Source organism: Branchiostoma lanceolatum, chromosome 2 (genome assembly GCF_035083965.1).
Source record: "Branchiostoma lanceolatum isolate klBraLanc5 chromosome 2, klBraLanc5.hap2, whole genome shotgun sequence".
Classification (NCBI taxonomy): domain Eukaryota; kingdom Metazoa; phylum Chordata; class Leptocardii; order Amphioxiformes; family Branchiostomatidae; genus Branchiostoma; species Branchiostoma lanceolatum.
Window position 1 is genome coordinate 24,074,199 of NC_089723.1, and position 17,249 is coordinate 24,091,447.

The 17,249-nt window shown below is 38.9% G+C and overlaps 2 protein-coding genes across 5 annotated transcripts in view; one reads left to right on the forward strand and one right to left on the reverse strand.

The window, feature by feature from the left end:
• The first annotated feature begins 259 nt into the window (after positions 1-259).
• On the forward strand, positions 260-7,188 carry LOC136428083 (battenin-like). Of its 3 annotated transcripts, none has more exons than XM_066417363.1 (16): positions 260-282; positions 1,065-1,138; positions 1,388-1,467; positions 1,751-1,818; positions 2,078-2,152; positions 2,513-2,565; positions 2,726-2,760; positions 2,998-3,104; positions 3,636-3,690; positions 3,782-3,927; positions 4,222-4,310; positions 4,590-4,709; positions 5,008-5,118; positions 5,992-6,052; positions 6,258-6,362; positions 6,637-7,188. In XM_066417363.1, exons 2-16 carry the CDS (start codon positions 1,118-1,120, stop codon positions 6,696-6,698), a joined length of 1,188 nt encoding a protein of 395 aa, XP_066273460.1. In that variant the 5' UTR covers positions 260-282; positions 1,065-1,117; the 3' UTR covers positions 6,699-7,188. The 3 variants fall into 3 exon arrangements, with proteins under 3 accessions (XP_066273460.1, XP_066273458.1, XP_066273459.1); XM_066417361.1 differs by lacking the exon at positions 260-282 and adding an exon at positions 556-689; XM_066417362.1 differs by lacking the exon at positions 260-282 and adding an exon at positions 585-717.
• A 344-nt stretch (positions 7,189-7,532) lies between these two features.
• The window catches only part of LOC136428082 (FERM domain-containing protein 3-like), a 41,474-nt gene continuing 31,757 nt past the window's right edge, over positions 7,533-17,249 (reverse strand). Inside the window, exons 13-15 of one of the 2 annotated variants that reach the window (XM_066417359.1) lie at positions 16,947-17,053; positions 13,422-13,682; positions 7,533-11,701 (exon numbers count right to left, since the gene is read on the reverse strand). In XM_066417359.1, the coding sequence (XP_066273456.1) occupies positions 11,415-11,701; positions 13,422-13,682; positions 16,947-17,053 (655 nt within the window). In that variant the 3' untranslated portion in view covers positions 7,533-11,414. Of the gene's footprint in view, positions 11,702-11,803; positions 11,848-13,421; positions 13,683-16,946; positions 17,054-17,249 lie in introns of those variants that run through there. The other variant, XM_066417360.1, reaches the window with a different exon arrangement.

The following is a 17,249-nucleotide window of genomic DNA, read 5'->3' on the forward strand; positions in this document are numbered from 1 at the left end:
TCTGTTCATACATCTACACATGTACAAAGAAGCGAGAAGAAGTTGACTTTACTAGATTAGCTTAGCTTATCCCTTTCTTCTACCATGTATGTTTACACAATGTACTGTATATATTTCACTGTATATGTCACTTAGATGTTAGTTTGGTTTGTGTTAAACGACCTGTATCTAGCCCCTCGGGGCACGAACATACAATAAAGGTCTTCAATCATCATCATCATCATTAAACATTCACATCCAATCCAGAAATGTTGACCATCAGATTTGCAGTTTGCTACCGAGGTTTGAACTCCTAGCCTTGATTATTCCAAGGAGGTTTAATCATTGATTAAACCTCTTTGATTATTCACACGTACAAAATAACAACTACTAAATAGGTATTGGTATCATAACATAATCTCGACAACAAGCAAGTGAAAGGGACAGCATGTGGAAGGAGTGTAAAAAAACTGTTGACGATTCACGTAAAGCCGAGTACATTTGATTCCTCAGTTATCATCTGATGTCGCACTTTGACCCCCAAAGCAAACAATTAGCTCGTGCTTTCAGCCGACCAAACACCTAGCCACGGAAGTCAGTCATGGGACCATCATGAGGACTGTGCTTTAGTGAAGTCCTTTATCGCACCATTGAAGTTTGGTATTGAACCTCAAGAAAGCGTTTGTGCTTGAACATCATTTCAAAGCAAGGTGGGTCCCAGTGATGAGAACGTGGCAGGTGGGGAGTGGTTAGTAGCTGTAGCGCGTTGAAAAGGCGGACGGGTCCAAAGTCTAACTTTTGGTTGCTAAACTACTGTTCAAGATTAACCGAGACATGGCTTATATAAACGCAACAATGACAACATTGTATACCTCAGATCGTCTTTTAATTTGTACCTTTTGCCGTTTAAATTTGCTTTAGGTCACGCTGAGCAATAGTTATGCGTAAGCGTAGTCAACAAGCTAGTCGAGATCTAGACCGATGAACTGGGTCAAGGATATTATGATTTGCATTAACCCTTCTTCATAACATAGAACACTGAAACAACGTTTGGCAACATTTGAGGTGTAATGCTCGTTTTGCAGAGACGGTGTGAAGTTTCTGCTGAAGGCGTGAACGCAGTAGCGTCCCTAGAACCATGTCGAACGTCAGGAACTGGGTGAGATATGATCAGATATGTGACAATCTTTGATATATGCTTGGTCAATACACTTTTGATAAGTGATTTGCATGTTTGTGGTTTCGTTCTTTTAATTACATATACGCAAAAATCTCGCATAACGTTACATGGTGTTATAATCTATTCCACTCATTGGGAACTCTTCATTGGACTATGAAACTAGCGATCTTACACTTGTAGGGCCCAAGGAAAGACTAACTAACGCTACATCAAGAATATGTTTATTAGGTCGGCTTTTTCCTGTTGGGAGCCATCAACAACTTACCTTATGTCATCATCAACTCAGCATCCAAAACTATAGCTCAGAGGTAAGTCTAGAATAACAAAAACATGCTTTAGACAAAGACGCAGTGGTCAATCTCATTTGAATGTCGGTGTTGTCAGATATTGAGAATCATTCCAAATGATATCGAAACTTGCTGATTTGTTAACACATTTCTGTACATTTATTTGCTTCAATTCATTAGCTTTATTGAATAAAGGGTGTTAAACGTATACTCACGACTAGTGTGAGGAGCTTTCAGGTGGCATCCATTATCTTTACCCCACAATTTTGTCAGTGTAAGAACGACGGTGTGTTGATCATTCCAGTTTTGGAGTGCAGAACTTCGTGGGACTGGTGTTTGGAGCGAATGTGTCACTAGCTGCGTTTGTTAGAGGTATGTAACATTTTTGGACGGTCAGAAACAAATGTCGCATTTTACTTTTGTTAAGACCGTGTAACAATTTCCTTGTTTGAGAGGGATGACTTAATTAGACTCAAAATACAAATCTCTTTGCTCTCTGCTAGCCCCATAGAAAAGACGTGTGAACAATTGCTATGCTTTTTTTTGCGATAGAATCTCTTATACCATGATAGAATGAGGTAAAGACTTGACCACCTCCTCTTTCAATGCAATTGTTTTGTTACTATTTCAGTGCTTAATGCATTTGTCCTTCTGAAGACCCCGTACTGGACCAGAATATTTGCTAATGGAATTCTCATGCTACTTGGTAAGTGCATTTTGTTAGTTAGTTAGTTAGTTAGTTTGTTTATAACGGTTGTGAAACAAAGTGGTCAATCAGCGAATCAGGATGTCCCTGTTAGGACTATGTCATTCAAAAACTTAAAGGAGGGGACAGTAAGGAACTTTTATTTACACATATTGGGACCAAGGACGATGAGACCAAGAACTTTTCCTAACTACTTATAGTTGAATGTAACAATGCAACAGCCCTAAGCAGGCAATGTGAGAGATTTACCGTGCATATAATCACACATCTGTTATTTGCATCAATAAAACATACTGTATCTGTCTAAATCAAGACAAGGAGAGTCATGGTTTAATACTGCATGTACTTTGTATTTTCCAGGCTTGTTTGGGGTGGCATATGCTTTCAACTTTCAATTTGCTCTGGCATGCATTGTAAGTTTTACAAAGTATAAATGTATTTTTTTAGATCACAGTGCAGATTATTTTGTTGGTCTTCAAGGTTGCAACTTTCTTCTTCAGCATCAACAGAGTAGAAAAATATTGGGTAGGCATGATCCTTCTTGGTTTGTCACTTTTCTTACCTTACCTACAGGTAGTTGCTGGGAGTAGTGCTGCATTTGGAGAAAAGTAAGTTTCTGAGGTTTTAAAGAGTTTCATTTGTGATCATTGGTTACATATTTTAGGAATGACCTTGTGATGGAAGATACATAAATCTAAGGTGTGCCACAAGTTATCTCAGATGTGTATGACTATAAGGTGCACTTGTTACATTATAGAAACCAGTACTCCAAGCCCTGACCATGAGGAGGAAAACCAGCCTGTTGTAGAGGTACTGGAAATAAGATACAAACCTTTGTTTTCCAGTGTTACCCTGGGTTACCTGTCCCTGTTTCCCAGTAAGTTGGTCAATGGTTGGTCCAGTGGAACAGGCATGGCAGGGTTACTGGGTGCTGGACTCTACATCATATTTGGTATGGCTGTTACTTTCTATACTATGGTGTTGATGGTAAGGTGTGCTTCTTGAAGCCATCAATAGATCATCAATTTCTGGGATGAAAGTCCTTTTCCTGACATTTGACAGTGCCATCATCCCTTGATATTAAAGCTTGGCCACCTAAGATAACTTTCACTTGGGTGTGTACTGTACCTGTCCCTGGTATACTGAAATGCTATTAGTAAGACATCTGTCTTTTCTTGGTACTGGAATGGTCTTGGTAAGGCTTGTGCCTGTCCTTTGTACTGAAATGCTCTCAGAAAGACATGTGCCTGTCCTTGGTACTGGAATGCTATCAATAAGCCACCTGCATGTCCATGGTGCTGAAATGCTTTCAGTAAGATATGTGTCTGTCCCTGGTACTGAAAGGTTGCCAGTAAGACATGCATCTGTCCGTGGTACTGAAATGCTCTCAAAGCATGCGTCTGTCTCTGATATTGAAATGCTCTCAGCAAGACATGTACAATGTTTACATCCTTTTCTAAAGGGTTTTGTTCACTGTTCACAGGCTGTTCAGTTGGCACTGGTGGTGGCAAGGCAGAGCAATTGAAGTTCTTGAACAAGTGAGTACCTCTTTTATTTGTTTCTTAAGTCAATATGTCCAACTTACATACTTAAGTTCAAGATTCTAAACTTCCAATGCCTCTTTCACAGAATGGCTTTTCTTCTGACCACGCCTGTTGTTTTGATCTACTGGGTCTCCTATGCTAAGATCGTCCAAAGACCAAAGCAGCCAAGACAACAGGCAGAAACTGCTCCTGCAGAAGATGCAGAAGAGAGGAAGGCACTTCTGGACAACTGTAAGCCATCCTCCAGAATGTAGCACTGTAGACTTACAATAGTGACATCTATCATTCTACATTCAAACTGCAGATGCCTTTACATCTCCTTGATGTCAGCTTTTTTTCAGGTCTTTAGCGAGGAGCCGAAAAAAATTACTGAAGACTTACCACCTCCCGTGTATGGTTTATTTCTGTGGGCTATAAATTTGACATTTTACAGCTAAGATTGTATGTAACTAAGATGACATGATTTGTAAGACAAGCATTTACATAAGACGTTGTGGTCTGACATTCTATTCTCCTCACAAACAGCTATAAACACAGGACAAGAAATCCTTGGGGAAACCTACAAGGGCAGGGTATGGCGCTGCCTGAAACTGGTGCTGTGGTTAGCTGTAAACGTGAGTGGCCACACTGGCACTTCATCATATTTGTCTTGTACATTAGTTGCTGTCATTGTCACCTTACAGTCATGGCAGCCAGATTGGATGTTTTCCATTCAACCTTTTCTAACTGAACACAGTATGGTAAGCAGAGGTGGTTTGAAGGTGTTTGCTAATAGCAGGCTAAAGATAAATGTATTTTCAACACAATCAGACATGTTCCTGTCCCTGGTACTGAAATGTGGCAAAGTTGGCAAAGGCATTTTCAACATTTCCGCCTACCTTCATGCTCTCCAGCTTGGCCTGGTGTACCTGTTTGAGTATGTAGCACGAGCCTGTGCTGCCAAAGTGCGACCCAGAGATGAGTACAACATCGGCTGCCCAGAACTGTACTCTGCACTCCAGTTCTGCTATCAGGTACGGTGCTATAGTCATTCATTCTTACTGTAAGTTTGATGCTGATTTAATGTTAACATTTCATGATAAGGAAGCACAGAGATGATTGCTTCCAAGGATTTAAAATTGCACTCAACTCACAATGGTCAAGGAGTGGCCACAAGGCTGTCGTTGGCTACTAATTTGATGAATGCAGTTTTCCATAACAGCCCAGCTGTGGCTCAAAGGATCGATCAGATGCTTTCAGTGGGAGATCTTTCATTGTCTTGAGCCATGGCATAAAAGTTGTTTTCGTTTGAACGTTCTTCTTCTTCTTCAGGCAGGTGTGTTTGCCTCCCGGTCATCCCTACAGATTGTCCAGATCAGAAGGGTTGAGATTCTGACCTTGCTTCAGGGAATCAACATGGTGGTGTGGGTGGCGGATGTTCATGTAAGTTCTCCTCATTTCAATTTTCGGTCAGGTAACCACATACACCATCTTTATTCTAGTCACATACTGGACTCAATGCAATTTTCATACCACACTTAACAGAAAGAATTGGTTTTCAAAGCATTGCTGACAAACTCATTTTGCTCTCCCAACTGATCAATGACATTTAGAATGTGCCTTTGAGGAGCTCATTTCTAAAGTGGACAGAAAAACATATGGGCCCGAAGCTGGAATTGACTCAGGAAAACTAACGAGGGGTCTAAAGCTATGCAGACCAATTCAGCAGTAAAAGACTGCAATTTTCTGTTATCACTCTCTAATCAGGCACAAACCTCATTTGGCTTTAAGGCCCAACTCTGTAATTTTACCCATCAGTATCTGGGGCTTTATTGCAGAGGCACTGAGCTGTGTTGGTCAGAAACAGGAAAGAATCACATCCTTTCAGTTTCATTTTTCATCACTCATGATTTCACAAGTTCAGTTTCTCGTGTGGTAGACCTCCAGCAGGTGGCTTTTGACCAACGATGTATTGTAATCCACATGTAATTTTCCATTACTTGTTGAAACTTGGAAAGGTCTTACTGTATGTATGATTGTGGTCAGGGCATTGCAGTATAACATACATGACTGTATAATTACCTGTGTTTGCCTCTGCAAGTGTTTACGACAATCAGCTCACTGAGTATTTGAACAGGGATCCACAGTACCGCCAACTCACATTCTGTAGTTCCGAAAAATATTTGCTTAACCAGACTTGAGTCAAATTTGCATGTAGGGAAAACATCTTATATAAGACTCTTTGTCATTGGTCTATCTCTGCTCCTGGATTGGATGCCAGCTGATTTGTTTGTTATTGTTTCTTTTTCCTGTCAGTACAAATTCCTACCAGTCTGGATCCTCCCAGCATACATGATATTTGTGGGACTTATGGGAGGTAAGATCTCTTGCTAATTTTTACACATACAAAAAGTCATGTATATCACTATATATAAAGCAACATAGTAGAAAATCAAATATCAACGTGTAATGTAAAATACTTGTTGATATGAATCCAATCCAATCATATTTTTGGCACTACAGCAGTGTACGTGGATGTCATGCAAATTGAGATTATAGGGATAATTAATGCATTTTTCCAGGTGCCTCCTACGTGAACATTTTCTACCTCCTACTGAAAGACGCCCAGTTTCCAGACGAGGACAGAGAGTTGTGTATCAACATTACGGCACTCTTCAGCACCATAGGTACTTAAGTAGTCTCTATCTCCTCATATCAACAATTCATTATTGGGAAAGTGCAAATCCCAGGATCAGTGTGACTAAGAATTTAACACCATACCTGTCTTATAACCCACCTAATTGGGTTTGTTGACTCTGTCTATCTTTAAGTTTCTATTCTCTTCTGAGAGGGCTTAAAGATATGTAGGTTCTAATTAAGTGTTTCAAGCAATTCCATATTGAGGTTAATATGTATGTGTCAAAATTGATCTTTTTCAATCATGCTACTATCTTCTTCCAGGTATTGCCACTGGCTGTGGGGTTGAGACAGCTCTATTTACCACGGTTCTCAGTAAGGATTGATGATTGAGGAATTTCTACTACTCTGAAAAATGAATTTCATACAAAATATCTCAGTGAAAATATATCAAACTTGCAGTATGCCGATTTTAAGGATTAAACTTGGTTGTATGCGAGACTCAACTTGTGTGCAATTTTGAAGAGAATCTGCATATTTTGCCAAAAATTTCATTTGATAACAACAAATTATTATCCCCTCAGTGTTTATTGAATGTCACTTTAAACTGTTGGTGATGAAAGCATGATTTAATCTTAAAGACAGGAAAGAATTGAAAATTTTCCAGCTGTGTCACAGTGAATTCCGAGTGGGACAAAGAATCTCTACTTGTCAAGTGTGCAATTCCTGACAACTGTGGAACAATGACTGATTTCTACATTTAAATAACCATACCTTTTGGTTGTATGGTATTCTAAAGTTGACATTCTGTAACAATTGTGTAGTTCAAAGGATTTTGTCAAGATGTAAAAAGAAGATAATCTTTTTATGATGTGACATTGTGCATGAGTCATCTCTGTCACTAGTCTAGTTACATGTAACACAAAATGACTTGGGCCTGAAGAACATAAATCATGCCAGCAATTGACCTTCGTGTTGTCATTTTGATTAACGGCCCAAAGAAACCTGACCCATTCTGGCTGCTGAGTTATCCCCAGGGCACCCTTAGAAGGCTGAGCAATGGTTCCCTTCTGATTGCGATTGCGCCATGATTGCAAGCATTCCACCACCTGCAATGACCCATGCATTAATCTGATGTCAAATGCAAGAAGAAATTTATCTTAATACCTTTACACAACACAAACAACAACAATGACAAGACACACAGTACTGATCAGTACTTGAAACAGTCGTGTACTATATATTCATATATACTTTGATACAAAATGACATCATAGATACATACAGAATGAAAGTGCTGTGAACAAGACAGTAGTCTGGAATACATACAAACACAACGTAGTATTACATGATTGTAAATATTGCACAAAACAAATACTTTTGAAACTAAGCTTTTTTTTCTTCTAGAACAACCACAATATTTCTACTTTCAAATGGAAAAACAAATACACTTTTTTCAAACAAAAGTGTGGTCTGTCATTTGTCATTAAAAAGTCCAAGTTGCCATGCTATTTTGTTGTACAACATCAGAAGTACTGAAATTTGTTTGGTGAATTCTAACTTTAGAATCAGTATGTTAAGTGTTCCCTTCAATTAGTGAATCAGGTCCTACAACATACATTTGGTCAAGAGTTATACCAAATTCATTTTTATGCCTTGCAGACGACAAAGTTACACTTCAACATATTTAATACAAAGATGGAACATAAGAATCTGATGTAGAGGTGATATCAAAGAAACACCATCAAATTTGGAACATATGATTGTGTAGTACTACATGTGCTCGTATTGTTAACGAATCTCAATGTTAAGGACAGTATCACACAGTTCTGGTTTTGCAAAAAAAAAGTCTTCAAACGTGTGTATATGGCACAATAGTAACTTGAGTTTTGTAGAAACCTTCAAAATATTGGTGATGTGTATTACAAATGTATAAGTAGCATGTTGTTGTCTTAATCCTAATACAAACAACATTCACACTGTCTTGAAGACATTACAGCAGTTTCTGACACAACAACAAAAACAAGACAAAGCTTTCACATACGTGTACATTAAAAATTTGATTCAAAAGACAACGTATTTAGTGCATACACGTTTTGGAAGTGCTTCAAAAGTGTCTTCCTGTAAACTTTATATATTACTTTTATGGACGTTTTTATGGCAACATTATAAGTGTTAGTAATAAATACTTTGCACTTTGAGACATCTTAAACTTGAAGTGAAGGAATGTGTCATTTGGAATGTTAGTTTTGGAAGCTACATATCACGTTTATGATACTACAAGATAAAACTGCTGAACTTAAGAATAGTGATAGTTCATGAAAATGTATGCAAGACAATAATAATTGTGCTGCTACATGTAGGTGTTCTCCACTCCTTCTATTACTAACAGTCAACTGCATGCTGCAAAATCCGTTATCTGCAGTATGAAATTGTCATAAATAAACAGCGTATATCAAAATCACTGCACTTCCTTCTGATACACAACACACTAGATAACATCAAACCAAGTAAGACAGCAAATTGAGTAACCTTTATAACACTTTAGACCAGTGAATTTAACCGATTGATGTTTTCCAGCCACTCGTAAAACTGCTAACGTTAGGAAACTTAACAAACGAAAATACTGTACAACTTTTTGTGATTAAAAAAACAACACAATTTGTTAAACATCCATAATTGTACCAGAACAAAGAATTGAATTCAATGCTGTAACACTTTGATACAAATACAACTGCATAAAAACTAACAATAGGTCTTAAAATACAAATCAGAAACATAAAAGCTGTGACAATCTCTACCAGAACATGACACCAAACTTAATACATGACAAGGGAATGCATGTTTACTAATCTCTTGAAGAAAAAGACAATCTTTGGAGTTCCATTTTCCCAATCAACAGAGTGTTCCAGTCTTCCTCAACATTCCAAGGAATGTGGATTTTACTTTGTCAAAGAGTATTCAAATGTTAAATTCGGAGTAAGTTAAATACCCTTGAAGCCTCTATGTCTTAGATACAATACTTATTTACAGGACATATTTCATATATGTACGTCAAGATGGTGTTCAAGATAACTTGTTGTCATGTACATATTGGTAAAAACTCTCCTAGTGGAGGAGATAAAATGATATGCGTTCCCAAAATGCACTGCATGTACATCTGTGTTTAGCTTAATTTTTCGTTGACAGTACAAATTGTAAAGCTGAGAAGTTCATTACATTTTGCATAAAACCGGGTGCCCGCATGAATTTTTTCACAAAATCTTCAGATGGCTGTTTCATTTCTTAAGTTCCTTCGGTTAAATGCAAGATATCAAATCTAACCCGTAACATGTACATGGTAGGGATACTATTAGGCTTTTATAACTGACTTTGACGCTGTCAGAGATGCAAAGCACGTCCACAGGAAGCTTTTCAAAATCTGTCTCATAGTTTGACTGCAACCATCCTTTCCGCAGCCCTTGAAATGCACTTGCATAGCCATTTTCAGTTACCGTAAATGAGCCAGTGGAATAGCAGTCTTCATCGTGTAAAGAGAGCTTAACTTGCAGGAGTCTGAATGTCAAGGACAAACGTACATGTACCTGTCTTGGAGATGACATTCCCAAGTTTCCTCTTCCACGAGGATCATTTGCACCATACCAGAATCATGGTAACATCAGAACAAGTATCTGCATGTACACTGGCAGTGGCCTTCTGCATCCAATGCTGATGTAACATACTGGTTGATGAAAACTCCTTTCCTACACCAAATGTGTGCAAGGTGATGGCATCCAGCATCTTGCTTTAGTCAAGATTCTGAGTACATAAGGTACAAAGAATATGCAATTTGCTGCAGTCATGTTGAAATGGATTGCGGTCTTAAACTTTTAAAAATGGCGGGTGTGTGCGCCTTCCAGTCGCAATGTTGAATTTCAACAACTGTCTTGTTACTTCCAAGTATACTTGCCTCTTGTTCTGTACTTTTAGTTTTTGACTTCAGTTTCCAGAATATTTCAGCTTTATTTCTTCACGAGGGATCTCTGCCCTTAAAAAGCTCTTATCTGGAGACTTTCACTCACTCACTCTCACTCCGTCAATCATGCTTAGAACCATTCTCAGACTGTCATCCTCTTCCTGTCCTCCATAACATTCACTTGAGGTCAATCCTCTGCCTTTCATCTGTAACTTTAAAACTGTTACAGATAGTTAGAGATTTGATTAATATTCATATTCATTACTACAAAGCCTGAAATATTGAAACCTGTGGATTGATTGGTTTCAATAATTGTCATTGTGCAGTTAAGTCATGTATCTTTCAGAGATACATAGTGGTAATAGGCAATTTGCCATGTATAGACAGATCTCCAGCTTTAGCGAAAAGTTGGCTTATGTCCTTTAAGCTAGTATGTAGTCATGCCCTGATCATATCTTTGAAACAGTTTTTGTTGAATCCTTTTGTGTGAGTGTAATTAGTTTCAGGATGGGGCAGTATTGCCCTATTGCTAACACAGCTGGTATAGGTACAGCTGGTATACATGTAGGTACATTTGTACGCTTGACGACTGCATGATTTATTGAAGTCCATGCTTAGTACAGTTTTTAGTGTGCTTATGTTCTGCATTCCATTGTTTTTAAGGGCAATTTGCACTGATCCTTGTTCCATCAAGCATCTGCCTTAGTCCCTTCCTGATGCTCAAACCTCTGTCACTGTAAAAGCCTTGGGCTTCGGTGGGGGTGATTTCGTGTGGGGTACCAAGATAGACAGGTGAATTCTGAGGATCTCCTTGCTCAGTCTACTGACCACTTCCATCGTGGGTTCCTCAACGTCCTGCCTGTTCTTCTGTACACACATTGACTTTGACCTTCTGATGGACCGCGACACAAACTTCTTGATAACGTCGGGTGTGGATGAGGAAGCATGAGCCTTGATGGACACTCCAGGGTCAGACAGCACCCTGTTGATCCTCGCCTTCCTGCCCTGCGTCTCCTGTTGACATGGCGCCTGCCGCTGGTACAATACGGAGGGTGGGAGTGGTTTGTTACAGGTGGGGCACAGCCAGGGATTGTTGTCCTCAGACACACTGAAAGACGAAACGCTACGGCAGGAAGCGGGTGCAGACTTACAAGTAGAAGACACTGCCAAACCAGTCTTTGAAAGGCTGGTAATATTCGGCATCGAATTGGTGGAACTCGGGGGTCGAGCGGATCTGGGAGATTGCCGCGTGATGGAAAGGCGCTTCAAGGACGAGCAGGAGCAGTGCTGCCAGCAGTAGTGTGAAGAACACCACAGCCGACAGCACGGCTTTCCAGACGGCTGCAGCCGCCGATGGCCGCAGCGCGCATGCTGGCTGTAGGTCTTCAGGTCCTTGGGACATGCTGGATACCTCACATTCCGTCGCTTCTGTTGCTGGGGTGGATAAGTGCAGAGAAAAGTTGAATTTTATTTACATTGAAAGCAGAAGTCATTTTCATGATACACAAGTACTTTTCTGGATACCACATGATACATATGTACTCTGCTGGATTATACCCCACATTCTGTCGCTTCTGTTGCTGGGAACAGTGTAGAGAAAAAAATGAATTTTTTAACATATGCATTGAAGTCAGTTTTCATTATACACAGATATGTACTCTACTGGATACCTCACATTCCTTTTGCTTCTGTTGCTGGGAACAGTGCAAAGGAAAAATTAATTTTGTAACACATGCATTAACTGCAAAGAAGTCAGATTTCTTAATACACAAGTACTTTTTTAGAGTCTTTTATATTACACAGACCCAGGATATGATCCCTTCAGTAATTAGATATCCAGAATACATTTTCTTGGTTTAGAAGTGACATTTCCTGCTCAGTTGAGTAGGTTAAACAAGGTCATTGGGCTAGACATGGCTCCATGCCTCAGTAATAGCTGTGCATCCAGCTGTTCCTGTGGTTCAAAATGCAGTCAAGTGGAGGTTGTAATTACTACGCTTTGATCTTTCGGAAATGTCAAAGGCAGAGCCATCACGTCTAGAATAATAATTCTACATATCTCGTGCAGGGCATGAAATACACCCTTGCAACCTGCCCTTTGCAGGGAAAAGCTAAAGGTGTGGGCAAAACATTTTAAGGACATTTGCAATTCTGGAGTCCATCTCCCTAAATACTGTAGTCAAATCTTGACTTCTTCCTGCTGGTTTTGCAACTTTATCAAAATAAGAAAGGATTGCTATCATAAAGTTTGATAAACTAGCTGTCTAACTAATCCTTTTTTGTGGAATGACAAAACAGCATTTGGCACGGCATTTCATTTGGAGTACCTCATTAGACCAAAAATTAGGATAATCTAATGGCATCTTGGGTTGTTATTGAAAACAAAGTGTCCTGTTGGAATTTTCAAACTGGAACCCAAAATTGATTAACATCTGTGCCTGGGATAATTGCTACATTTCTGCATCATGAAGCATGTTATGGTTTTATCATGGGGCGACTAATTCAATTTACACACACTGATGCCATAATTTGAAATTAAATGATTGGGAAAACAAACAACCATTACGAAAATCATGCTTTAAGCTCTTTGACATTTAGCAATGATTATTGCTATGATCATAACACAACAACATTAATTTGTTATCCTAGCAATTACCAAACTAAATCATGTTATGACATGCACTGGCAATGTCAGCTTTGGTAAAAAAATGCAGATCCGTGCACATTAATGTGTACATTGTATAATTATACATTCTATACTGACACAATAATACTTTCAAAACTCTGAGTTGCAATGCAATCTATGCATGCAAGCATGCATTTATTAAATACTAAAAATATATGGGATGAAGATCAGAACTTGGTATTAATGGTTGTGAGTTGTGCTATACATTTCTACAATTCACAATTTTACAAAACTATTTCGTACATAACTACATGTTCAGTATCAACCCAACAATGACAGCAAATATCTACACCAAAGAATATAAAATTAAAAAGCAACATACACTACATATATTATGTTAACATTTTTGCATTGGTTTTTGCAGTAACATCTTCACCGCGAACTGAAACGGTGAACACTCCTTTATCTCGCTACTGTGAAATTAGATCTATGTGGATTTAAAGGCATTTAAAGTGAAGAGGTGCTTACCCCTTGAAGGTGAGCCCATGCCGACGACCCCGGTGACCTTGCCACCACAGTTGCTATTATGGTGGCCATTGGGCAAACTCTCTTTGGCCAGCAGGTTTTGGCTGTCGCTTGTTTCTTCTGGTGTAGTAGGCTCACTCACACAAGGACTGTATGCAGCCGGGGAGGGTGACAAGTCATTATTCGTCGTGGTCAATGAGTTGGCATTGAGCTGTAGTGACTTGATGGGTGTTGATGTCCCAATAGGCTGGAGTTCTTTTAAAGCTGGGGAAGAAAAAGAGTTTTCAAATGAGTAATGATATATATAATCTTGGAAATCATACTTTTTCAAATCTGATCATAAAGTTAAATCAAATTTTCTCTGATTCATTTATGTATAATAAGCCAATATTTGTCTCATATGCAATCATAATTATAACATCATAGCACTGTGAATGGCAAGTAATGTTGAATGCTAAGAATATGAAATATCAAATCAAATGATCTTAGTATATGTTTTGTAACCTGAACAAAAAACACCAGGTATAATATAAAATAATGCAGGCCTTTCATCTTTTTCATAAACTGAATTTTCTTGCACATCTTATCCGTCATGGATCTGTCAGTCTGTCCAGCAAGTGTTACAAATTGATACAGCAGAATAGAAGACAAGAGAATGAAAAGTGAAAATAGTGGAAATTCTTTACATTGAAATGAATTTCTTAATATTGACATTTCTCATTTTTGGATGCTGGAGAACATTTACTGGGGACAGGGCCAATGACCCAGGGCCACCTACTCCCAACATTTCGCTTCAATTTATGGCCACTTTCCACAGGCTGTCATTTTGCCATTGTGAATGTCAGACTAAAGTGGCACATGATCCTACAGGAGGTAATTTTAGAATTCCCTTGGCTAATGCTAATACAGGCTATGCATTCATGATTGGAATGAGAAGGCCTACACCCCAAGGGTTGCAACATGCAAGATGCACACGTTTGTAAAATGTATTATCAGATAAGCTGCACAGCCAGGAAAATGTTTCTCATTTAGCACCGCTGTGATTGAAATAACAGGTTAACACTCTTCCAAGCTGTGTAAGGCTGATAAGCATGGGCTCTATATGGACAGCCAGCATGGCATGTACATGTACTTGCGTTACATAAAAGCAATTTCAACACATGTCTTCACCTTCACTCAATCATGCAAAACTCCAACCGAATTCCTTGAACTTCTTCCTTTTCTGATTTTCGACAATGACTGTTATGCAAGGTAACTGTTACTCAAGCAGTTGGATATATTATCTCTCCAGGTGCTTGAGTAACTGTTACCTTGCATATCTTATTACCTAGATGTCTAACCTTCATTGATTTTATAAAAATGATGTTTATTCAAAATCAAAGCTGTTCCTGGCCTGGGATATCGATTCAGCTGTACAACAAAACGGTGACATTCAGATCACCCCTTGTGACAGAAAGCAATATCTTCGAAAGGAACTGCATCGGTGAATACCAAATGAAAAGGTCCTGAGGCTGGTCATAGACCTTAGAATGTTTACAATGCAGCAGAGCAGTGCCTCCAGCGGGCTTATACGTGTCATATCAATATCCACTCATAATCCATGTGATGTACCAATATCCTATCTGCTTTAGAGGTTCTTTACAGGTCCATATATAATAATAAATCAAATGTTCTTCTGGGATTCTATGATTAAAGATATTTTGATAATACATGTAGATGAAGTGGTTTGATAGAAAAGCACAAGAAATATTAAACACAAAAACTTCATTCCAGGCTAAATTACTGTATCTAGATTGTAGCAAGTAATTCAATCTCTTAAGGAGAGTCAGTTTCTTACCAAAAGATTCAATTTCAAAAACTGTACATCAAGGCACATGTACCTGTGTGCATAATGACTTTTCAGCTAATGTACCTGTTGATATTCTAAATGGTAAAGGTTTATTGCCTTTTTGAGGCTGTACAGGCAGTGGGTTGTTAATCCACTGTGTCTAAGGCATGGTGAAAGTCACATACTATTTTGTTACCCATTGTCTGTCTGTCCTTTCATGTTACATGTACTTGCAATTAGCCTACGGGCAAGAACTTGCAAAAAACGTATCATCGGTATTGGAAGGTGGAGCCCATCCCTCTCCTTCCACCACCTTAATTTTACCTCCTCAACCAAAGTCAGATATACTCATTTACACCTTGGTGGAGTGAAGAAAGCCGTGTAAAGTACCTTTCCAAATGACACAATGTCTAGCCGGAAATGCTAGGAATCGAACCTGTGACCTCTCAATCTCGAGTCCTCTAGCCAAATGATGATGCCCTATAAATTAGTGAAGACCATATCAGATGTCACAAAATGACATCCACATCATCGATTTTGGTAAATGTTTTGCCAAAAGACTCATAATCAGGTCCAGAAACAATTTTGTTTCAGGGATTACCTATCTGAGCTAATGTAATTTTTTAATGAAAAAAATGATTTATTGATACTTATTCTTCCTGCTTGTCATTTTCGGTTGAAAGGTATTGCAAAAATCACCTGAAAACAACATACGTGTTTGCATGTACCTCCTTGCCACATCTATCTAAGGACTGAGGTGCTGACTGCAGTGCCTAAAATAGCATAAAATCTTCATCATTTTGAAACAGTTCTTCTTAAGAATTACACAGTACATGCTTAAAAGTACCATGCATATTCCAATTTTTATGACATTGAAAATTCTCGTGAATATCCTTTAAGGAAATCAGATGAAACTAATTTAGTCGAGCAGTTCCTTTCACTCAAATTAGATTACAACATGAGCTGCTCAAACTGTCCTGAACCATTTCAAGTGTAAAAACTATTTAACACATATTTGTGCAATTTTCCACACTGATGAAATGGGCCCAGGCAGTGGTCTGTTTCACTACCCTATGTGAAGCATGAAATATTGATCCAGCGGCTCCATTAGAGCCTGTCTCAAAGTATGATCAACAATTTATGGTCAATTATCCAACGCCAGAAGAACAGCTCCAGTTGTGCGTGAACTGTAACTGGCTGTATGGGCACACCGCTATATAGACGTACATGGCAGAAAAAAGCAGAAAAATCCTACAATTTGAAAGAATCAACTACTAGTAGAAAAATAATATCATTCCACATTTTAAAGTGTGATTACCTCTCCTACATTCATCCAACACTTCGAAGCCAACTTATCACCATGGACTGCCTTGGTATATCTGCTACATCAACATACATGCACATGGCAGAAAAAATGCAGAAGAAGTCTACAAAGAATTAACTAGAAAATGAATGCATTCTCAAGTGTAGTGTTGAAAGAGATTGCCCCTCCTACATTCATCCAATCTAAGACTTCCAAGCCAACTTACCATCATGGAATGTCTCGTTATATCTGCTACATCAACATACATGTACATGGCAGAAAAATTCTACAAAGATGCAACAGACATTAGTTAACATCTTCAAGTGTAATGAATTAGACATTTGTACAATATTGCCTGTGCATTCATCCAATCTTAGAGACTTCCAAGCTAACTTACCATCGTGGAATGTCTCGTTAAGTGGCGAGCTCTCAGATGCTTCTCCCTCCTCCTCCTCCTCCCCTGCCTTCTTCTTCTTCCCTACCAGCTCTGGTTTAGTCGGAGACCTGAGTACAGGGTAAGACCAGTCAGAGCCGGTGAATGGGAGCTGCGCATGGTTGATTTGCAGGTAATGACAAAGCTCCCTAGGAGGATCACGGGCCACGCAAGCCACAGAATAACAAGCAGTCCGTGCACGTACTTTGCATAAGTACATGGGGACCAGATCGTGGCCATGAAAAATTCATGCTCTTGTCAAAACTT